Below are 24,321 nucleotides of genomic sequence, written 5' to 3'. Positions count from 1 at the left end.
GAGGAGGAATTAGCTGTGTGAGGCAGAGGGGAGCACTGATTGCTGTATAGCAAAACGGGGTAGAAAACATTTAACTCTTAAGTGTTGTTTGTTCTTCTTAATAGATAACATGAATGTATTTGGTTGAGCCCTTAGAATGTTGAATTATTTGAACTTTCTAATTTTTAAATGTTTTAATTATAAATTGAGAACTAGAAGCAAGAGAACCTGAGCTATTGTGGAGATAGTGGACACCAAGAGCTCAGGAAGGATGAAATAGAGGATTTAGAGACTGACTGGATGGGTTGGGATGATCAAAAGTAATGTTAAGGAGTAAAAGAAATATGAAGTCCTTCAACATTAGTCTCTTAGCTTATAGTGAACAGATAAATTTCTTAGGATGAATAACATTCTACAGAATGCTTATATTTGTAGGTGTATAAAAATGTTTGCCTACCCTTCTGTTCTGTATTTCTGCTACTGTCAATAACTTTGAACCTCTTTGGGCAATAAGACAGCTAGATATCATTTTATTTCTGCTAGTATTTATATACTATGTGGTGTTTTGTTGTTTTTTTCTTTACGCTGGGTACAGTAAAATTTAGAATAATTATTGGCCACATAATTAAAGTGTGCAGTGAGTGTTATGATTTGTTGATATTTGGGGGTGGGGGGATTCCAACTGAAATGAGTTCCCTGTGGATATTTTCCTTTCATAAGATGGAATTCTGTCAAGAAGTGTGAAATATTCTATCAAAGAGTGAGGAATAGTCTATCAAGAAGTGAGAGCTATTCCATTAAGAAGTGAGAAATTTGCAGAGACCTGGGAACGTAGAAGAGATCAGATAGAATCATTAAGCCTATTTCAGAATAATTTGTACAGTGACTCTGGTTGTAGTAAACTAAAATTAAGCAAACTTAAGTGTATAGGGAATCAGGACCCTGGTGAGAAGTACAGGACAGTTTTTATACAAAGTCAGCCAGGGAGTGAGTGTCTGATAACTCTTCTACTGTGACAAAGGAAAAGTGGTTAAAGACAATGGTGATGGATCTTTTGAAAAATAAACCTCTGTCCTCAACAAAGGATTAATCACCACCACCAACAAAAAATTTTTTATCAGAAAATAAAAAGATGACAAGAAGAATGCATAAGCAATTGTTCATATTTTTAAAAGTGAATAATACAGAAATCCATGGAGTAAAAAGCCTTCTCCCTATACGCTCTCCATCAGCAGCTCAATCCTGCTACTCTCCCCAGGAGAAAAGTCTGTTGACTTTTCTTCCAGACTTTTCCATCTATATTTACATTTAATTATATACATACACACACACACATATATATATACCTGTGTACATATATTTTAATGTAAGTGGGGTCATCTTATACACATTTTAAAACTTGAGTGTTTTTTATTTAACAAATATATGTATTTTGACAATCATTCAGTCTAAGTATATGAATATACCCCAGACTTTTCATATTGTCCCCTCCTATGTACACTAAATATAAAGATGAAAATAGCTTTATTTCTGCTTAAAGAAACAATACTATTTTTAATGTAAAATATTCAGACAGTACCAAAGATGAAAGAAATAGTTAAAAAGCAACAGAAATCTCACCACACTGAGATGATCCCCATTTTGGTGACTAGTTAAGTCTATCCCTTTAAGTATTCACACAAGTGTAAACATACACCCATATCTACCACATACATGTTTATAATATTTATCAGTGGATTACATACAAGCTGATTTTTATCACAAAATTGTTTTACTTGTGCTTGGGGATTTTTATCCTCCCTCCCTATCCCCCCATCCCCCACCAGTCCCCTCCTATCTTTCCCCTCCCAGTAACAGGTCGTAACAACCTGGTGTATACTTTCCTATGTTTCTCAGTGCTCCTACAATCATATGCATATGTCTGCATTGTTCATTTTTCACAGAACTCATTTCAGATCAATTGAAACATAGCTTACTCGTTTTTTGCTTGCTAAATATTCTAAGGCAGGAATCAGTAAACTACAGCCAATGGATCAAATCCATCCTGCTGACTGTTTTTGTAAATAAAGTTTTATTGGAACACAGTTTCACCCATTTTTCTGTTGAGTGGTGTGACCTTTTAAATTTTTTATCTGTTATATGTGATACATTTTCCTCCAGTCTGGTCTCTTTTGCTTTGTTATGATATTTTGCCATACAAGAGTTTTTTTGTTTTGTTTTTTAATTTAAACACAGTGAAGTAAAGCAGATCTATCTTTTCTAGCTTTGAGGTTTCCTATTTTGATTTAAAAGGTTGCCTAACTCCAGGGTACTCTCTCCCTGTATTTTCCTAAAATTTTTATGCCTTAATTTTTTCATAAGTCTGGAATGTATTTTTCTATATGTATATGAGTGGTGGTGTAGTGTGGTTAAGATCACAGAGTCTGGTTCTGTCATTTACTATATCTGTGTGACCTTGGACAAGTTAATAAACATTTCTGTGCTTCAGTTTCCTCCTTTAAAATGGGAATAATAATAGTACCTATCTCATAAGGTAGTAGTGAAGATTGTGTGGTTAGTATGTAAATAATGTTTAGAACAGTGCCTGATACACAGAAACACATGTCTATTATTATATGTTGTGAGTAGATGTCCCAGTTTTCTCCTCTGTGGATAACTAGTTGCCCTAGTAACATTTGTTGAGTAATTCATCCTTTTCCCAAAATGCCATCTCTACTGCATATTAAGTTTCCAAATATATATAGCTCTATTTTGGGGCTCTGTAGCTTGTTATGTGGCTCTGTTTTTCCCTGTTTCAGAACATAGTGGCTTAATTACTGTAGCTTTATAAATACTGGTAACTGATGAGTGCAGTTATTTTACTTTGTTCTTCTAAATTATTTTGGCTCTTCCTGGTTTTCTTTGCTCTTCTATGTAACTTTTTAAAAAAAATCATCAAAATTAATGAAAACCCTGCTTCTTAGTAAGTTTTATTATGCAAGAGAGTGATACTAATTGCCTAGTATTGGAATGGAACCTGTGGTCTCATTAATACTTTAAGCAGTGGAAGTTTTTAGAAGTTATCTGGTTGTATAATCTAAAGATTGATACCATCCACTGTGCTAGGTGGGCACTGGGAATATGGTGAATAAAAACACTGGAGAAAGATAGATTGTAAGCCTGCAGTTCCCAAACTGTACCCTGAGATACCCCACAGCACCTCAGTGAACTTACAGGAATATTTCAGACTTTTTAGGGAAACATATCTGTTAGACACCATGTAAACTTCTAGGTCAAGGTAGTTCACAGTTCAACATTTGATTGTGCTGCTTTCATCTTGATGCTGCGGTATCTTCATGAAGTTGGGTTTTTGGTGGTCACTGTGATAAAAAGCAAGTATCATGCAGAAATGTGTGGAACAGGAAATGAGGATGGCAATATCCAATGGGATTTCAAGGTTTGAGAAGTTGTGCAAAGCCCAGTAGGTGCACACATCCCATAATAAGTAATTGTGATACTGAAAGATGAAATTAAAATATTTTTCAATTTATGTGTATTATTTTTTCAAAAGGGTACTAACTTGTTAAGACACAAGTATTTATTCATTCATTTGAACCTAACAACCAGAACTCTTAGGTATTTCTTTTAGCCTAAGGAATTCATGAAAAAAATTGCTGAACAAATAAGGGTACCAGGAACCAAGAAAATTTGCGACTCTCTCTGCCTTAACAAATTATTACAAACATTTAAAGATGAATACATTTGAAGTGCTATGTGGGTAGATTACTGTATACCATGCCTGCTTGTAACAGGACAAACTAATCTTGCCTGGGCTTTAGGGACAGATAACTTTTCTGAGAAAGTGATATTTAAGCTGAGCTTGAGGGAAGACTAGTTAATTGGAGAGGGGTGCTGGTGGGAATAGCTTGTGTGAAGAGGGCAGATGTTGTATGAGACTGACAGGAGCGCAGCATGCTTTACCGGATGAAGGAAGAGCGATTCAAGGGGAGGGGCCTAGAGAGTAGGCAGAGGCCAATCACAGAGTGATGTGGCAAGCCAGTTAAGGAGTTTATTTAGATTTTTTTTAAATAAAAAGTAGTGGCAAGCCTTTGAGAGATTTTAAGTGAAGGAAGAATATCTTAGGTCACCCCCTGCTGAGGGAATAAAATAAAAGATGATAAATGTAAATATTTAAGCAATGCTATATTCTAAGTATACTGAATGGATGGATATTTTTGGTAAAATTTTGAAGTGCCTTGGTTTTTTCAAAGGCATTTGTAAACTTTCATGAGTATAATTTTTTCTTAATTTTTTGAACACATATACTCTTTTGTTCAACTTGGTTGATATGGCATAGGCTTTTTAAATGAAATAAAATCAAAAATCAAGATAGAACATTAAACTGTAAAATATTTATATTGGTGTAATTTTTTTTTGTATTTTTTGTCAAATGGCAAAGACTTTGTCCAAGTTTTTAATTTTATTTATTAATATAGGTAATGACTATTTGAAATTGTTAATTTGTATATTTTAACTGCCAATCTAATACATCTCTGAGTTGTTTAAATTTGGGTGGTGTAATGAAGACTTAATAGTTATACAGAAAAGGTATAAAGGTAATTTTTCTTATTTAACCATTTTTTACTGCCCTGAAGTTTATATTTTGATTTATTTTACTACAGTTCCAGTAAATTAATGCAATATAAAACTTTTTATAGTAATAAGAAGCAAATTACTGTAGGTTACTTCTGAAAAATTCCTAAAGCTCACTTTCAAGAGTTTTAGGACTTGAAGAATCAGTTTCATGTTCATCAAATGGGGATTGAAACCCCTCGTGGTGTTTGGGAAAGGGTGCTTAGTCTATTTGGAATTTGTTTATCATTGTAAGTGTTGGAAAATGTTAAACCAAGTGAATATTATTTCCTTTCCTCTGCCAGTGTGTTTCATATTTATTTATAACTATCCTTTTATTATGTAATAAAGAGTTAGTGTCATACTTAAATTCATAATGTAAGTAACCTATAAATAAAAGGCTGTGTAGATATATTTGAAAAAGTCTTGGTTTCATTTGTTCATATGAAGAAATCTGATTCCAACTTGAGTTGTTCACAAAGGAGTTGATCAGTAGTTCTCGTGAAAAAAAGAGGTAAAACTAAGTTGGAAAGCTTTCTCTGGCTGAGAATATAGGGTTTATAGCAAATGTTTTCTTTAAATTATGTTTTTTCCATGTTCAAAGAACTGGCTGAAGACTTAGAAAAATTAACCTGATCCTTCCAGTGGTCTTTACATCAAAATGAATTCTAGATGAAGATTAAATATAGAACATGAAACCACAAAAGTACTAGCACAAAACAAAGCTGAATTTTAAAAAATATTCTTGCGATAAAGAAAACCTTTTTAAATGTAACACATTTACTTTTATGTAGTTAAAATGTATTTTCTTATAACAGAAAATCATAATATCAAAGTAGAAAAAAGAACATTTACAAAACTTGATAGCTATGTCCAAAAATTGTAGGATGAATAATCCACTAGAAAAATGGACAAAGGGTGTGTATAGTGAATTTATGAAAGAAATACATCTGGTAAACATAGAAGAGATACCGTCTTAACAAAGAATCATTTCAATTTTCTACCTCCTTTACATTCTGTAGAAAATTTCACTTTGAATACTGTAATTTTAAGTATTTCTAAATCCCATTGTAGGGTTTGAAATAAAACTTTTACTAGATACTCATATCATCTAACAAGGTTGGATTATCTCCGCTAGCAGGGTCTTTTTTCCTAATGTTCTTCTAAATGGGTCAAATTTTGATTTCCTAATAAAAAATAGATTTTATTTATTAGATATTCATAGTGAAATGACTGTATTTGTGTATCATACCTAAGGGGGAAACCACTTAAGAATAATTTTTGGACATGTTATATTTTCTTACAGCAGTAGTAGAGGAAAGTTTTGCTTAACTTTGTTCTTTTTCTTTATTATTTTTGCAGGATTCAGCATTCGGACATTCACTCCATTTTATTTTTTGGTGGAACCAGTGGATACCCTCTCAGTTAGAGGCTCTTCTGTTATACTAAACTGTTCAGCATATTCTGAGCCTTCTCCAAAAATTGAATGGAAAAAAGATGGAACTTTTTTAAACTTAGTGTCAGACGATCGACGCCAGCTTCTCCCAGATGGGTCTTTATTTATCAGCAATGTGGTGCATTCCAAACACAATAAACCTGATGAAGGTTATTATCAGTGTGTGGCCACTGTTGAGAGTCTTGGAACTATTGTCAGCAGAACAGCCAAGCTCACAGTAGCAGGTAAGTTTTGTTGAGTAATTTATTTGTATTTTCAAATTTTTTATAAAGGGTAAATCTTGATAAAAGCAGTATTATCTTAGAGTTTTCATTAAACTGGTTACAGCAAATACACTCATTTAACAAGTATCTGTTGAGCATATACCAGGTGTATAGGATTATGCTAGGACTTGATCAGTGCTGTAGGGAGTAAACTACAGCACTTTTCCACTTTCTAATGGTTTAGATGGCTTAAAGTTGCTATCAGAAGTAGTGAGCCAGGTCTTTTTATCTTTTTAACTTGGAAGTGGCAAAAGAAGTTGTGCAGGAAAATTGTCACTTTGATTGTGAACTTTTATCCTACCTGCATAACCATTTAGCATGATTTTGTAAAACTTGTAGTATAGTCAGTCTTGGTTCTTTATGCCTTAACCAAGGAAATGACATTTAATTGGATTATTTAAAAATCTGTAGGATACTGTGCTCTGAAACGGGAGAGGCCACCGTAGTGGGGAGCCCGCTCACCGCAATGAAGAGTGGCCCACACTCACTGCAACTAGAGAAGGCCCACCAAAAATTAAAAAAAAAACAACAAAATCTATAGGTTATATATGTATATATATAAAGAGCAGAAAGTTGTAAAGAGAAAAATTCACTCTCTTTTAGAGCATTCCTGTTTGAAAAATGTTGGAAAGTGTAAGAACAATTAAAGATCTAGAAAGATAAGCTATGGTTCCTAAAGAGGTCATACTGTTTGTAGTAGATATTATAGTCCTCAGATCAGTGTTTCTACACTTGAGAACCAGATGAAGTAAGTTTCTGTTAAGGGTCAGATTGTACAAAAATTGTTTTATCTTTAAGTCTTAAATTTATTCTCAGTGAAATGCTAACATGTGAACAAAGAATATGACTGAGACAGTAGTTTCCCATCTTGTTCCCACTCTAGGATCATGGCTCCCCACTTCCTGCTCACTACAGGTTGTATTTGCTTGTTCATTCAGAGTGTGATGGCTCTTTTTCTCTTTGCAGCCAAATACTCAAAGTTGAATTTGAGTGTGATGTACAGCCACTGTAATTATTTCATAATCACAGATTGAGGATGGAAAAATAAAAGGAGAAAAGAATCAGGCCTTTTGACAGTTTGCCTTTTCTCTTTTTTCTTTCTTCTCTTTCTTTCAAAAATCTTTTTGCCATACTTTCTCCAACATGTTGATAAATAAGTTAGCATTATGACTGACTGCCCCTATAACGTCACTTAGGTCAGCTTTTGTTTATCATTCACGTTCTTAAGCTGGGCTTTTCATCTTGACTCCTTCCTCTCAGCTGTCCCCCACGTCCAATCACCAAATCCAGTGAATTCTGCTTCCTAATTCCTCTGTACTTGATCCACATGCTCCTTCCTGAGGCTACTCCTGGTCATCCCTCATCACAACCTTGTAACTGTCTGCCACCTCATTTTTTCCCTCCTCCAACCCAGTCTCCACTCTGTGGTCAGAGCAGTCTTTCTCACCCTTCAGTGGCTCTCCAGTAAACGACATCAAGTTAATGTCTAAACTCTTTAACAGGCCTGTTGAGTCCTTTCGTGAGCTGACCTCCACTTCTCCAGCTTCATTCCTAACACTCCGTTCTGCTTCTGTCCCTGCCCCCCTACCACCATCGCCACGCTCACCTCATTTTAGGCTCTGGCAGTACTGAATGTTTTCACTTCCCTTTCATCCTCTGCCTCTGGCCTTTGTTCATGGCTTCCTCACTGCCTATTAATCCTGTCCTCCACCTTTTCTTCTTTTCCTTCTCCTCTGCTAGGTTTGTTCATCATTCCTTTTAGCTTTCATATCCTTTAGGCAACATTTTTGACCTAATATCTAAGTAAATAGGCAATTTTAATACAAAACCCAAGTTCTTTTGCTGCAAACAACATTCTGTAGGAGATTTGTTTAACCTGCTCTTGGCCTGGGTATCAGGAGGAAATAATATCTAAGCTAAGACATGAATAGAAGTTCTTTTTAATAGTTGCATAGTATCCATTGTATTTGTATATATTGTGATTTATCTAAAAATTCCCTTTTTGATGAATAGTTAATGGATAAAAATTGTTTGATGTTATAGACAGTAGTATAGTGAACAAACTTTTGCAAATCTTTATTTCTATAGAATAGAATAGGACTGGAGATGGGGTGAATGAGGGCAAGAAGGGGGTGGGAAAGGGGTGGGTAAAAGGAACGGGAATGACTGCAAGTGAATACAAAGTTTCTTTGGGGGATGGTGAAAATGTTCTAAAATTAGATGATAGTGATAGTTGCACAACTCTGTATACTAAAGACCGTTGAATTGTGGACTTTAAATGGTAGCCTTTATCATATATAAATTGTACCTCAGTAAAACTATTTTTAAAAAAAAGCTGCCAAAAAAAAAAATATGCTCCTGCTAAATTGCCATTCTGAAAAACTATTGGTTAGAGTTCTTTGTTTGCAAGGAATAGAAACTGACTCCGGCTAAGTCAAACAAGAAGGGGAATTTTTGAAAGCACACTAAGTAGATAGCTCATAGAATTAAATATGAGAGGTCTTTTTCTCTGGGCTGTCTCATATCTCCACAGCAGAAATTTTTCTTTTACTGCCTGGACAGTCCCCTGTCTGTGGGTGTTTTGTGCCCAAAGGTGGGGTAACTGGGTAGTCTAAATACAAACACTGTTAATCCCTTCTTGTCAATCCCATGCCTCACTCCCACTCTCTCTTTTTTCTCCTGCAATTCTCCAAAGACAGCAGGACAAACTGGCCTCCTGCTTGTGAGCAAAAGAAGCTGCAGCATTTTCTGCCTCGATATGTCAGTTACTAGTTCCTCCATCTGCTTTCTCTATCCAGAAACTTTTTGAAATCTCTTGTCTGCCAACTTCCCATATGTTGTTGTGGGTTTATATTTTAAAAAATTACTCATTTTCATGAGAGCACAGGAGGGAGAATATTTTGACTTTTTAAAAATAGAACTAGTTCTTGGTTTTATTTGATTCCTTTTTTCCTCTACTTTATTAGTTTCTGTTTATCTTTGTTAATTCTTGCTTCTAATTTTCCGATTTCTGAAAAGTAGATATTTGGTTAATTTTATCTTTATTTCTTTCCTTCAAAAATCCTCTTGAAATAAAAAATAAGAAAAAATTTGTAGCAGAGCTAGACAACCTGTGTGTCATTTCCATATAGACTAGTTGACTATCATAGAACTAGAAAACCTGGAATTATGTTTCTCATTATTTAATGTTTGCTAGTCTTTGAAGAAACATTTTGTTGTGTTCTGAGCATATCAGAGTCACTTAAAATTTTTTTAAAATTTTTATACAATTTTTAAAGGTTACTTGCCATTTACAATTATTATAAAATTATTGGCTATATTCTTCATGTTGTGCAATACATCATTGAGCCTATCTTATACCCAATAGTTTGTACCTTCCACTCCCCCTCCCCTGTATCCCCACCCCACTTCTCCCCCCGTAACCACTGTTTTTTTCTGTATATCTGCTCTTTTTTTTTTTTTTAAAGAAAAAAAGATAATTTAGATTTTATTATAAGAAGAAGTTCTGCTCATCAAAGGCACCTTTAGAAATGAATAGTCAGCCCACAGATTGGGGAAAATATTCACAGTATATGCTTAAAAAAGAACTCATGGCTGCAATATATTTTTAATAACTACTACAAACCAACAATAAAAAGAAAAACAACCCTATTTTTTAATGTGCAAAAGACTTGACCAGACATTTAATAAGAGAAAATGTAGGTATAGCTGATATTACATGTAAAGATGCTCAAAATCATTAATCATTAGGAAAATGCAAATTAAAATCACAATGGGGTACCATTTCACACCTGTTAGAGTGGCTAAAAGTCAAAAAGTATGCCAGTACCAAATGAGGATGTGGAGCAGTTGATCCTTGTATATCTGCTCTTAACCATTACATTCTGTGGCATCTACAAAGTATTTATGACTACATTTTTTTGGTTAATATTCTATTTTGAAATAATTATAAATTTGTGGAATTGTCATAAGAATGAAACCAAGAAATCTCATATATTCTTCAATCAGATTACCCGATTGTTAACATTTTACCACATCTGCTTATCATCTAATATGCACGTACCCACATAAAAGTTTTTCTTAACCATTAAGAGTAAGTTGCAGGATCATACACCATGATCAAGTGGGGTTTATCCCAGGAATGCAAGGATTCTTCAATATACGTAAATCAATCAATGTGATACACCATATTAACAAATTGAAGGAGAAAAACCATATGATCATCTCAATAGATGCAGAGAAAGCTTTCGACAAAATTCAACACCCATTTATGATAAAAGCCCTGCAGAAAGTAGGCATAGAGGGAACTTTCCTCAACATAATAAAGGCCATATATGACAAACCCACAGCCAACATCATCCTCAATGGTGAAAAACTGAAACCATTTCCACTAAGATCAGGAACAAGACAAGGTTGCCCACTCTCACCACTATTATTCAACATAGTTTTGGAAGTGTTAGCCACAGCAATCAGAGAAGAAAAAGAAATAAAAGGAATCCAAATTGGAAAAGAAGAAGTAAAGCTGTCACTGTTTGCAGATGACATGATACTATACATAGAGAATCCTAAAGATGCTACCAGAAAACTCCTAGAGCTAATCAATGAATTTGGTAAAGTAGCAGGATACAAAATTAATGCACAGAAATCTCTTGCATTTCTATACACTAATGACGAAAAATCTGAAAGTGAAATTAAGAAAACACTCCCGTTTACCACTGCAACAAAAAGAATAAAATATCTAGGAATAAACCTACCTAAGGAGACAAAAGACCTGTATGCAGAAAATTATAAGACACTGATGAAAGAAATTAAAGATAATACAAATAGATGGAAAGATATACCATGTTCCTGGATTGGAAGAATCAACATTGTGAAAATGACTCTACTATCCAAAGCAATCTACAGATTCAATGCAATCCCTGTCAAACTACCACTGGCATTTTTCACAGAACTAGAACAAAAAATTTCACAATTTGTATGGAAACACAAAAGACCCCGAATAGCCAAAGCAATCTTGAGAACGAAAAATGGAGCTGGGGGAATCAGGCTCCCAGACTTCAGACTATATTACAAAGCTACAGTAATCAAGACAGTTTGGTACTGGCACAAAAACAGAAATATTGATCAATGGAACAGGATAGAAAGCCCAGAGATAAACCCATGCACATATGGTCACCTTATCTTTGATAAAGGAGGCAAGCATATACAGTGGAGAAAAGACAGCCTCTTCAATAAGTGGTGCTGGGAAAATTGGACAGATACATGTAAAAGTATGAAATTAGAACACTCCCTGACACCATGCACAAAAATAAACTCAAAATGGATTAAAGACCTAAGTGTAAGACCAGACACTATCAAACTCTTAGAGGAAAACATAGGCAGAACACTCTATGACATACATCACAGCAAGATTCTTTTTGACCCAGCTCCCAGAGAAATGGAAATAAGAACACAAATAAACAAATGGGACCTAATGAAACTTAAAAGCTTTTGCACAGCAAAGGAAACCATAAACAAGACCAAAAGACAACCATCAGAATGGGAGAAAATATTTGCAAATGAAGCAACTGACAAAGGATTAATCTCCAAGATTTACAAGCAGCTCATGCAGCTCAATAACAAAAAAACGAACAACCCAATCCAAAAATGGGCAGAAGACCTAAATAGACATTTCTCCAAAGAAGATATACAGATGGCCTACAGACACATGAAAGAATGCTCAACATCATTAATCATTAGAGAAATGCAAATCAAAACTACAATGAGATATCATCTCACACTGGTCAGAATGGCCATCATCAAAAAATCTAGAAACAATAAATGCTGGAGAGGCTGTGGAGGAAAGGGAACTCTCTTGCACTGTTGGTGGGAATGTAAATTGATACAGCCACTATGGAGAACAGTATGGAGGTTCCTTAAAAAACTACAAATAGAACTACCATACGATCCAGCAATCCCACTACTGGGCATATACCCTGAGAAAACCATAGTTCAAAAAGAGTCATGTACCAAAATGTTCATTGCAGCTCTATTTACAATAGCCAGGACATGGAAGCAACCTAAATGTCCATCGACAGATGAATGGATAAAGAAGATGTGGCACATGTATACAATGGAATATTACTCAGCCATAAAAAGAAATGAAATGGAGGTATTTGTAATGAGGTGGATGGAGTTAGAGTCTGTCATACAGAGTGAAGTAAGCCAGAAAGAGAAAAACAAATACAGTATGCTAACACATATATACGGAATCTAAGGGGAAAAAAAGCCATGAAGAACCTAGTGGCAAGACGGGAATAAAGACACAGACCTACTAGAGAATGGACTTGAGGATATGGGGAGGGGGTGGGGTGCGATGTGACAGGGTGAGAGAGTGTCATGGACATATATACACTACCAAATGTAAAATAGATAGCTAGTGGGAAGCAGCCGCATAGCACAGGGAGATCAGCTCGGTGCTTTGTGACCACCTAGAGGGGTGGGATGGGGAGGGTGGGAGGGAGGGAGATGCAAGAGGGAAGAGATATGGGAACATATTGTATATGTATAATTGATTAACTTTGTTATAAAGCAGAAGCTAACAGACCATTGTAAGGCAATTATACTTCAATAAAGATGTTTAAAAAAAAAAAAAAAAAAGAATAAGTTGCAGATGTTACCCCAACCTAAATACTTCTGTGTGTATTTCCTAAAAACAAGGACCTCTTCCTAAGTAAACATCCATCAATATTAGGAAATTAACCTTAATAAAATACTATCATTTAATCCATAGATACAATTCATATTTCACTGGTTGTCTCAATAATGTTCTTAGTAGCAGAAAAAACAAAAGCAGAAACTTTGCCCCATCATCCCCCTTCCTTTCTGGTCCAGGGTTACAAGTTTTACTTAGTAGTTCTCTCCTTAGATTCTTACGATCTCAAACCATTCTTCAGTTTATCCTTGTCTCATTTTGGATTTTCTAATTTTCCTCCATGAATAGATTCAGATTTTGCATTTTGGGGAGAAATATCACAGAAGTGATGCTGTATTATTAGTGCATCATATCAGGAAGCATGTGGTGTTTTGTTCCATTACTGGTGATGTTAACTTTTATTACTTGGTTAAGATTGTCTGTACTATGTTTCTCTACTCTAAAGTTAATAAATATTTTGTACTTTTATTAATTAGTAAAAAGTATTTTGGGAAGAAGTAATTTGATACTCTGTAAATATTCTCCATCCAACTTTCACTTACTAGTTTTAGCATCTATTCTTGATTCTTCCTGCATTAATGATCATTATCCCAGATTTAGCCAGAGGAAACTCCTTTTGATCTGACTTCTGTGTCCTTTTGATATGTCCCTGTTATTCTTTAGATACTTCCTTACTTTATGTCACAAGATTTTCCAGACTCATATTGTTCTTTCCCTACTCCAGTCCTAAAATCAGCCATTTCTCCAAGCTGCATTAGTGGAGAATAGTATTTAGAAATCATGATTAGATCACCATATGTACACATTGCTACTGAAGTGACATTGATTCTGGGCTCTCTGGACAGAGTTAGTATGTGTGTGTGTATCTGTAATAACTGTATATGAAATGTATATATATTTTACGCATATACATTTATATCCAGATATACATCTATCTATATACATCTATAGTTTTATAAAGCTGTTAAGTTTACACTGATACCTCTGTTCTAGTCCAATACCATGGGATTTATTCTACCCTTCTGCTATTAATATTTGTACCTTGTTTCTTCAACTGTGAGGAATCTGACTCCAGTTATTCCTAGTACATTTATTTACTTGATCTGTATCCCTGTATGTAGCCAATTTCCTGACCCATGGACCTTCTTGACCCTGGTTCCACTACACATGTGGCCACACAGGCTGACTTGCTCCTGGTTCCTATGACTACATTTTAAAGTAATATTTAACTACTTTTTATTTTCTCGTTTTCTTTATTGTCTAGGTCTTCCAAGATTTTCCAGCCAACCAGAACCTTCTTCGGTTTATGTTGGGAACAGTGCGATTCTGAATTGTGAAGTTAATGCAGATTTGGTCCCATTTGTGAGGTGGGAACAGAACAGACAGCCTCTTCTTCTGGATGATAGACTTACCAAACTTCCAAGTGGAACACTGGTTATCAGCAATGCAACTGAAGGAGATGGGGGACTCTATCGCTGCATAGTTGAAAGTGGTGGGCCACCAAAGTATAGTGATGAAGTTGAATTAAAAGTTCTTCCAGGTATTAGTTTATTATCAGCACTGATGGTTTTATGTTTATTAATGGATAAAAATTGTTCTGTTAGAATTTTTTTTAATAAACACTGTTACAGGTATGGGGTGAGATATTAATGTCAGCATAAAGAGTTTCAGTTTCTTACAGGGAGAGAAAAGAAGAAAACATACCAGACAGATTTTTAGCAAATGTGTTGGTCAGTAAAAATTTACCAAGCAATAATGTTCAGTATCTGTGGCGTTCTTCGTGGCCAAAGAAACATTAGCTCTGTGTCTTTTGTCAAACCTCTATCTTCTGCTCTCTCCCCCAATAGCATACTTTTTATAGTTCTCTTACCTCCCTGTAATAGGGTTGTTTTTATAGTTAAGTCTTTTTACTTATAAGAATCAGAGACTCAGGCTGGTTCATATAAGGGATGGGCAGAGTAGTAGCTGTTAGTACTGCATCTCTAGAGACACTGGTGAGCAAGAGTTCTTGGATCTTTGTGATGCTCCCGCATTTTAATGAACGCTTCTCTTTCTGTCTTTCTGTCTCTTTGTGGGTTCTCATTCTTTCTGCCCTTACTGGCTTTCCTCATAATCTGTTTTGTGCATCTTTTCTCAGCTCTGTAACTTCTGCTTTCTCATGACGTCCTCTCACTTGTGGCTCATCATAGTCCCTCTACCCTCTTGGTGCTTCATGACCTTTCAGCTTCTATTCCCACTGCTACATGCCTGATTCTTTCCATATTTCTCATTTCAAATCTGAGTTGGACCATCCCTACATTGTTTGGACAGTTTTTATATATAACCATTTTGTAGGCATGTTTTTAGCCTATGGATTGGCTTGCAGAGGGAGGCCAATGTTATCCAATGTTATGAGCAGCCACTCTTGAGAGTATTCCTAATGGGCCTTGAACTGATTTTTTAAAATGCGGTTTCTTTCTTTGTCATCATCGTTCTTGCCCTTATCATTCCTATCCCAGTGTATTCTCAGCTCAGCAGCCACAGTTATCTTTTAAGATGTTTATTAGATCATGTCACATCTTTGCGCAAAACCTCCTAATGGTTTCCCATCTCAGAGCAAATGTTAAAAGTCCTTGGCCTGTAAGGTTTTGTATAACCTTAATGCCACCTCCCTCCCCCATCTCTCTTCTTATATCTCATACCCTTCTCTCCCTCACTCTGTGATTGTTGCCACCTTATGTTTTTAGAACACTCCAAACATGCTCTTGCTTTAGGGTCTTTCTACTTGCCATTTTCTCTGCCTGGAATCCTCTTCCCTCAGATATCTCTGTCTGACTCACTGTCTTACCTCTCTGCTCAAATACCACTTTATCAGTGAAGCTTTCTTTGACCACTGTTTAAAACAACAGTCTTCCATTTGTGCCCCAGCGCTTTCTCCTTCCCCCTTCATTTTACTTGAGAACATATCACCATCTGACATACTGTATCTTTTATTTGTTGTCTCTCTCCCCTTATTAGTATGTAAGCTCAACTAGGGCAGGGAATTTTGTCTGCTGCCGAGAATGGTAACTGGCACATAGAAGCCAATAAATATTTGTACAGATTTGTTTGTTTTGATCAAAATTTGATTAATTCTAGGTAAATAGTTCAAGGTGAAAAAGAACTATTGCTATATAGAGATGTCTTCCTGCCTACTTCCTGACTTGCTTTTATGTGACAGAGGGCATATTTTTTTCTCTAAATCTGTGGTAGCAGTCAAGCAAATCCTAAAACCAGATTCAAGTAAATAAGATTCTTGGTGTCAAAAGGATGAGCCACCATGAAATATCTGAAACAAAAAGTACAGAATGTTTTGTTTACTTAAGGGAGAGCTATGCTTGTGAAGCATAGTTGTCTTGAATAATGCAAACTGCTAATCTCCTGTAAAATTTTTGGGAAGACATTGTTCTTGGTGTGTTGGTTAGGAGGCTGGGATGGGTTGATGTCAGTAATAGAAGCATGTTTTGTGGTTGGTTACAGAGATGAGAGCAGTGTCAGCCTTAGAAGCAAGGGATTCCACCACTTAATGGCTGACTTTTAAAGGCATTGGTTAAACTCATTGGTTGGCTTTCAAAGGCATGTTCACTGAAGCGAGTTGTACTGAACTATTAGACAGTGTTTACTTGTTACCATAGCTACAGAACTGTCATCTGTTGGTTACACAAGTTTAAAGCCAGCTCTGGTGGTTGTTACCATGGCTATAGAACATCTTTTTCTAAGAGTATGGGGATAAGAGTCACATCTTTTTGCCTGAGAACAGTCTTTTTTCTCAAAACTTAACATTAGAAATATCACCCCCATCTAGTAGAGAACCCTATCTTCTACCCTACGCGTATGGCCTTTTCATATGCTCATAAGAGGGCAGCTGTATGAAGTGAATACATGTATAGTGGTAGCCTGTTAGTTGCACCATTATAAAATCAAAGGTTTGACAGTCTAAGTGAGAAAGTCAAAGCGATGAAGATCAAAGAGTTTCAGAAGTAACACACAGGTGTAGGGAAGGAAAAACCCTGTGAGTGGGGAGGATACTGCTAAGGGTCCTGAGCTTGCTCAGTCTTTTTTCTATTTGTACCACTCATGAAGCATTTACTTTATGTTATCTTTTAAAATGAAGGGGATTCATGTCAGATCTCACTCAGGTGACCAGTAAGCACATTGAAAGCAGGAGTTATAACCTATACATCTTTAAGGTCCCCAGAGAGCCTAGCACAAAGTTTTGCACATGGAAATTATTAAGAAATGTTTGCTAATTTAAATGGAATTTTCTTGTCACTTTTGCTTAAACTATTTTGTTGTATAAAGCCACACAGACTGAATAGGAATTTGCCATTCTTTATCATTAAAGTGATAAAGTGTTCTTAATTATTGTCTTTTGTTTAATTTTTTTTTTTTTTTTAGATCCTGAGGTTACATCAAACTTGGTATTTTTGAAACAACCTTCTTCCTTAGTCAGAGTCATTGGTCAGAGTGCAGTGTTACCATGTGTTGCTTCGGGACTTCCTACTCCAACCATTAGATGGATGAAAAATGAGGAAGCACTTGACACAGAAAGGTAAAAATGTCTGCCTAAAAGCCTTTTCAGCCTTAGTGTGAGACTTGGTCTGATCTTATTTGGGACTATTGATTAACTTTAAAATGATTATATCTTTCATTTTTATTTAACTACATCATGATGCTCATTTATCATTCTTGAAATATGTTTATATTGCTGTATATGATTAGGATGTTTAAAGAAAAAAATGCTTTTAAGATATTAAGGGATAATTATTCCATTGGTTTTTTTCTGAGCTGCAGTACACTTAAATTCAGGCCTTAGGACCTCCTTCCCTAAATTGTTGCAAGAGTTTCTGATCCTGACTACCTGAGACGTCTCACTTATTCTCATATGCATTTTGTCGATAGTAGTGTTTTCCTTTACTTAAACAGTAAAAGAAAAGGTATTCCTCATTCTTTTGTTTTTGACTTTTAAAATCATACCAGCTTCCTTCTATGATCACAAATTTTTCATCTTACACACCAGCCTTTTCTGTTGACATCAACCACCCTGTCATCTCTCCCAACCCCCCTCATTACTTCCTTAGGTAATGGACACTTTTCTCAGTTGTATTCTGGTAAGAGAACTGAGGTGGTGGTGGTGGTGGTAGTTAGGTATATTTTGTTTACAAAACAAAGTCATTTTGTGCATTGTAGGATGTTTAGTAACATCCCTGGCCTTTGCCCATGAGATGCAATAGCACTCCCAAGCTGTGACAACCAAAAATGTTTCTAGATATTGCCAGATGTCTCTTGGGGAACAAAATTGTCCCCAGTTGAGAACCATTGTCCTAGAGCAGTGCTTTCCAATAGAAATGTGATGTAAGCCACATATATAATTTTAAAATTTCTAGTATACATGCACTACTAAATATACTAATTTATACAGTGTACAGGTGAAAGGGAAATTTAGTTCTACCAAAACAGTGAAGTTTGTGTTTAATGCTGCTTCAACTTTTACATTTAAATAAAAATTAAATAAAATTAATATTCTGTTCCTGAGTCAGTCTGGCCACATTTCAAGTGTCAGTAGCCACATGTGGCTAGTGGCTATTGATTTGGACAGAGCAAGTATAGAGCTTCCCAGTTGAGTAATTTAAACTAAGCGATAATCTTAATTTGTGTCGTTCAGTAAATAAGACATGGAAAGGGATATCTGACTAGTCAGCTTGGTGATCAACCTTTACTGATCAGTGGGGATGCTAGAATACAATCAGATTGTTCCTCACATGTTCCATTAGCAAAACTGATAGTATCATCTTCAGTATCATCTGATTTCTTGCTGAACACCTATGCAGTCACCAACTTCTGCCTGTATTTTACCTCCTTTTTTCCCCACTCTTTTTCCCAGCTAAATATTATGCAAAGAATTTCTAAGACTTCAAGGGAATTATTTTAAACTTACGCTACCTGAAACATAAGGAACCTTAAAATAGGGGATACAAATTTCAAGCTCTTAGAGAAGAAATTTTAATTGGCTGCATGTTAGAACAAAGTATCAGGAATGGGAAAGCTGAGATAGGTTATTTTTAAAACTTTTATATTTTATAATCATAGAAGTACATTCTGAAGATAAATAATGATATAAGAGTTTGATTTCTTAGGTAAGAAATAGAAGTGAGAATTTCTGTGTTTCTCATTTGTTTATTCAGTAATTATTCAACAAATATTTATTGAATGCTGATTATGTTAGGCCCTATTCTAGCAGGGAATAGAGTAGTGAACCAGATAGAGGTTTTTGCTCTTACAGAGCTCATATTCCAGTGCTCAAGAGTCAGGCAATAATCATATGAACATATGAAATTTTAGTTTATGATAAGTGCTATGAAGAAAATTAAGACAAATTTAGTAATTTCCTAGTAATATTACTCTGAATTTTAAGGATAAATAGGAGACATAAGATTGAGTAGACTGTTTCCAACCTTGAGTTTTGTAGGCTTCTGAATACTTGGGTTATATGGTAGAAAAGTCTGAGAAGCATTGCTTTGATATATCACTGTCTCAGGAAGCTTCAGAAGAATATAAGAGCAGGACAGTGTTGATGTTGTTCACATTGATGTTTCCAGACCCTGGCACAGTGCTTGGCATATAATTGGGTAGGGATAGTGGTGACCAATATATTTTGGTTGAATATCTGAATGTAGTATAGGAAAATGTAAGTAGGTGAATGGAACACAAGAGTGCTTCAGGTTAGATGCAGGTAATTACTCAAAATATCTCTGTTTCTCCCAGAGCCTTATGAGATATGTAGATAGACCTTAGTTAATAAATTGTTTAGATCTCAAATTAGAAAGAAATTTAGAAATTGAAAGAAAAAAGTGGCTAGAAATCCAGGTAGTAACTGGGCTGGCTCTAGTAAAAAAAAATCTTAAATTATTAGACATCCTTCTCTATCATTAATTTTATTTTATTTTAAATTTTATTTATTTATTTATTTATTTATTTTTGGCTGTGTTGGGTCTTCGTTTCTGTGCGCAGGCCTTCTCTAGTTGCGGCAAGCGGGGGCCACTCTTCATCGCGGTGCGTGGACCTCTCACTGTCGCGGCCTCTCTTGTTGCGGAGCACAGGCTCCAGACACGCAGGCTCAGTAGTTGTGGCTCACGGGCCTAGTTGCTCCGTGGCATGTGGGATCTTCCCAGATCAGGGCTCGAACCCGTGTCCCCTGCATTAGCAGGCAGATTCTCAACCACTGCGCCACCAGGGAAGCCCTATCGTTAATTTTAAGACCTCTTTGAAAATGAATATTTTAAAACATTTCCATGGCTTTTATAAATGTCTTAAGAATTGATATATTTACTTAATCTTTTGATCAGATTTGTTCAGATCCAAACCAAACATAGGTATTGAAGTGGGGGTGGTGGTGGAAATGTATCCCATTAATTAAGTAGTTTTATTTGAAAGGGGGAGAATTTAGAAAACACAGATGCCAAAGTGCAAGGTGACTGACAGGAAAATGTAATTTAGTAATTAAATAATGTTATGTTTTAGTGGAATGATAGATTAGAACCCAGCTGCAAAAGAACAGGTTATAGTTATAAAGATGCTTAATGTTATTACAATTGACAATAGTAGAAAAATTAGAGTATTTAAAAAACAAGTAGAGGACTTCCATTTCTGGGAAGATTGAGTAGTATTTTTCTGTATTCTTCCTGCTAAATACAACTAAAAACTCTGGCCCTTATATGTAAAACAGACATAAGAAGACTCTGAAAGGTGGAGAGAGGAAGATTGACTGGCTAGGGGTCTTTAGACCTAAGGAACACCATGATGGTGTGTTCCCTGGTTTTTGTTTTTTCCTCGTATGTCCCAGCTTGAGCTGAAGAAGCTGATAACTTGGAAACACCACTAGGCATAAACAGAAAACCTCTACCAAAGGTGTGCTCTCTCTAGCCAAAAGACCAGGAAAGAGGCAGCCTGGCAAGATAAAAACTGTTAGACTATAATCACTCCTACTCCAGCCAAACACCACATAAGAAACTGTGGCTCCATCCTCTCCTATGCCAGCAAAGGCCAAGTGGGAGGCCTAGACTTCCACCCTCACCAGGTTGTAATGAGGTCTCCCATCCTCCCTGCTATATGGTGTCAGAGGCTAAGTAGAGAGCCAAGATTTTCATCCCAACTGGGAAGTATTGAGGCCCCCACCCCTGCTGTATCAGTGGAGACACACGGGGAGCCTGGACTTTTATCCCACCTGGCAATAAGAGACACTCCTTCCCAACTTCCCTTTTCCACTGGAGTGGTATCAGAGGAGGCCTGTGGAGAGTCAGGACTTTCAGCACCGTGTAGCATCGACACCCTCTCTTCATGGTGTCATTGGATGCCGTGTGGGGAACAGTAATGAGTTACTCTTACTGCACCCAGCCAGGGGGGCAGTATCAGTGGAGGCCTGGTGAGGAGCCAGAACTCCCAACCCTGCTCAGGGGTAAAGAGGAGTCCCCCCTTCCCCGTCAGGTATCAGTGGAGACTGAGTGTAGAACCTGGACTTCTACCTCCACCTGACATAATGAGGTGGCACCTCCCCTTTCCTCTGGGTGTCAGAAGAAGCCAGCTGAAAACAAAAGGTTTAGTAAAATCCAGAGTCTCATAATATGATGCCCCAAATATCCAGATTTCAGTTGAAAATCACTCATTCATACCAAGAACGAGGAAAATCTCAAAAGAGAAAAGACAGTCAATTGATGCCAACACTGAGATGACAGGTTTTTGAATTACCTGACAGAGATTTTTAGAGCACCCTTAGGTAGGTTTATTCCTAGGTATATTATTCTTTTTGGTGCAGTGATAAATGGGAGTGTTTCCTTAATTTCTCTTTCTGATTTTTCATTGTTAGTGTATAGGAATGCAAGAGATTTCTGTGCATTAATTTTGTATCCTGCTACATTCATTGATTAGCTCTAGTAGTTTTCTGGTGGCATCTTTAGGATTTTCTATGTATAGTATCATGTCATCTGCAAACAGTGACAGTCTTATTTATTTTCCAATTTGGATTCCTTTTATCTCTTTTTCTTCTCTGATTGCTGTGGCTGAAACTTCCAAAACTATGTTGAATAATAGTGGTGAGAGTGGGCACCCTTATATTGTTTCTGATCTTAGAGGAGGCAAAAGACGTGTATGCAGAAAACTGTAAGACACTGATGAAAGAAATCAAAGACGATACAAACAGATGGAAAGATATACCATGTTCTTGGATTGGAAGAATCAACATTGTGAAAATGACTATACTACCCAAAGCAATCTACAGATTCAATGCAATCCCTATCAAATTACTGATGGCATTTTTCACAGAACTAGGACAAAAAATTTTACAATTCGTATGGAAACACAGAAGACCACGGATAGCCAAAGCAATCTTGAGAAAGAAAAATGGAGCTGGAGGAATCGGGCTCCTTGACTTCAGACTGTACTACAGAGCTACAGTAATCGAGACAGTATGGTACTGGCACAAAAAACAGAAATATAAATCAATGGAACAAGATAGAAAACCCAGAGACAAACCCACACACATATGGTCACCTTATCTTTGACAAAGGAGGCAAGAATATACAAAAGAGAAAAGGCAGCCTCTTCAATAAGTGGTGCTGGGAAAACTGGACAGCTACATGTAAGAGAATAAAATTAGAACACTTCCTAACACCATACACAAAAATAAACTCAAAATGGATTAAAGGCCTAAATGTAAGGTCAGACACTGTCACACTCTTAGAGGAAAACGTAGGCAGAACACTCTTTGACATAAACCACAGGAAGATCTTTTTTGACCCACTTTCTAGAGTAATGGAAATAAAAACAAAAATAAACAAATGGGACTTAATAAAATTTAAAAGCTTTTGCACAGCAAAGGAAACCATAAACAAGACAAAAGGACAACCCTCAGAATGGGAGAAGATATTGCAAATGAAACAACAAAGGATTAATCTCCAGAACATACAGGCAGCTCATGCAGCTCAGTATCGCAAAAAAAACCCAATCCAAAAATGGGCGGAAGACCTAAATAAACATTTCTCCAAAGTAGACATACAGGTTGCCAACAAACACATGAAAAGATGCTAAACATCAATAATCATTAGAGAAATGCAAATCAAAACTACAATGAGGTATCACTTCACACCGGTCAGAATGGCCATCATCAAAAAATCTGCAAACAATAAATGCTGGAGAGGGTGCAGAGAAAAGGGAACCCTCTTGCACTGTTGGTGGGAATTTAAATTGATACAGCTACTATGGAGAACAGTATGGAGGTTCCTTAAGAAACTAAAAATAGAACTACCATATGACCCAGCAATCCCACTACTGGGCATATACCATAATTCAAAGAGTTACATGTACCACAGTGTTCACTGCAGCACTGTTTACAACAGCCAGGACACAGAAGCAACCTAAATGTCCATCGACAGATTAATGGATAAAGAAGATGTGGAACATATATACAATGGAATATTACTCAGCCATAAAAAGGAACGAAATTGAATTATTTGTAATGAGGTGGATGGACCTAGAGTCTGTCATACAGAGTGAAGTAAGTCAGAAAGATAAAACCAAATACTGTATGCTAACGCACATATAGGGAATCTAAAAAAACGGTACTGATGAACCTAGTCACAGGGCAGGAATAAAGATGCAGACGTAGAAATGGACTTGAGGACCTGGGGTGGGGGGGGCAGAGGGGAAGCTGGGATGAAGTGAAAGAGTAGCATTTACATATATACACTACCAAATGTGAAATGGATGGCTAGTGGGAAGCTGCTGCATAGCACAGGGAGATCAGCTTGATGCTTTGTGATGATCTACAGGGGTGGGATAGGGAGGCTCAAAGGAGGGGGATATGGGGATATATGTATACATATAGCTGATTCACTTTGTTGTACAGCAGAAACTAACACAACATTGTAAAGCAATTATACTCCAATATAAATGGAACTAAATGGAAAATTTTGAACAAAGACAGTAACCAAAATAAAGAAAAACTCAATAGATGAGCTCAGCAAGAGACTGATGGGACAGAGGAAAGAATCAGTGGACTGGAAAAAAAAAGGGAGAAGACACAAATGATCAGTATTAGGACTGAACCAGGAATGCCACTACGGACCCTGCAAACATCAAAAGGATAATAAGGGAATACTATACACAACTATACATCATGTAAGTTTGATGACTTAGACAAACCATTTCCTCTAAAACACAAACTACCACATCTAACCCAATATGAAATAGATAAATTGAGTAACCCTCTTACTCTTAAGTAGATTAAATTTGTAATTTTAAAACCC

At 36.2% G+C, this 24,321-nt stretch overlaps 1 protein-coding gene across 5 annotated transcripts in view; it reads left to right on the top strand.

Annotated features, from left to right (window-relative positions):
• NEO1 (neogenin 1) overlaps positions 1-24,321 on the top strand; it is a 250,724-nt gene that overhangs the window by 69,266 nt on the left and 157,137 nt on the right. For all 5 annotated transcript variants that reach the window (XM_059912801.1, XM_059912799.1, XM_059912797.1 and 2 more), the window contains exons 2-4: positions 5,953-6,270; positions 14,268-14,543; positions 17,420-17,573. In XM_059912801.1, the coding sequence (XP_059768784.1) occupies positions 5,953-6,270; positions 14,268-14,543; positions 17,420-17,573 (748 nt within the window). The remainder of the gene's footprint in view (positions 1-5,952; positions 6,271-14,267; positions 14,544-17,419; positions 17,574-24,321) is intronic.

Source organism: Balaenoptera ricei, chromosome 2, assembly GCF_028023285.1.
Source record: "Balaenoptera ricei isolate mBalRic1 chromosome 2, mBalRic1.hap2, whole genome shotgun sequence".
Lineage (NCBI taxonomy): Eukaryota > Metazoa > Chordata > Mammalia > Artiodactyla > Balaenopteridae > Balaenoptera > Balaenoptera ricei.
This window is presented reverse-complemented; position numbering and strand designations above follow the sequence as displayed.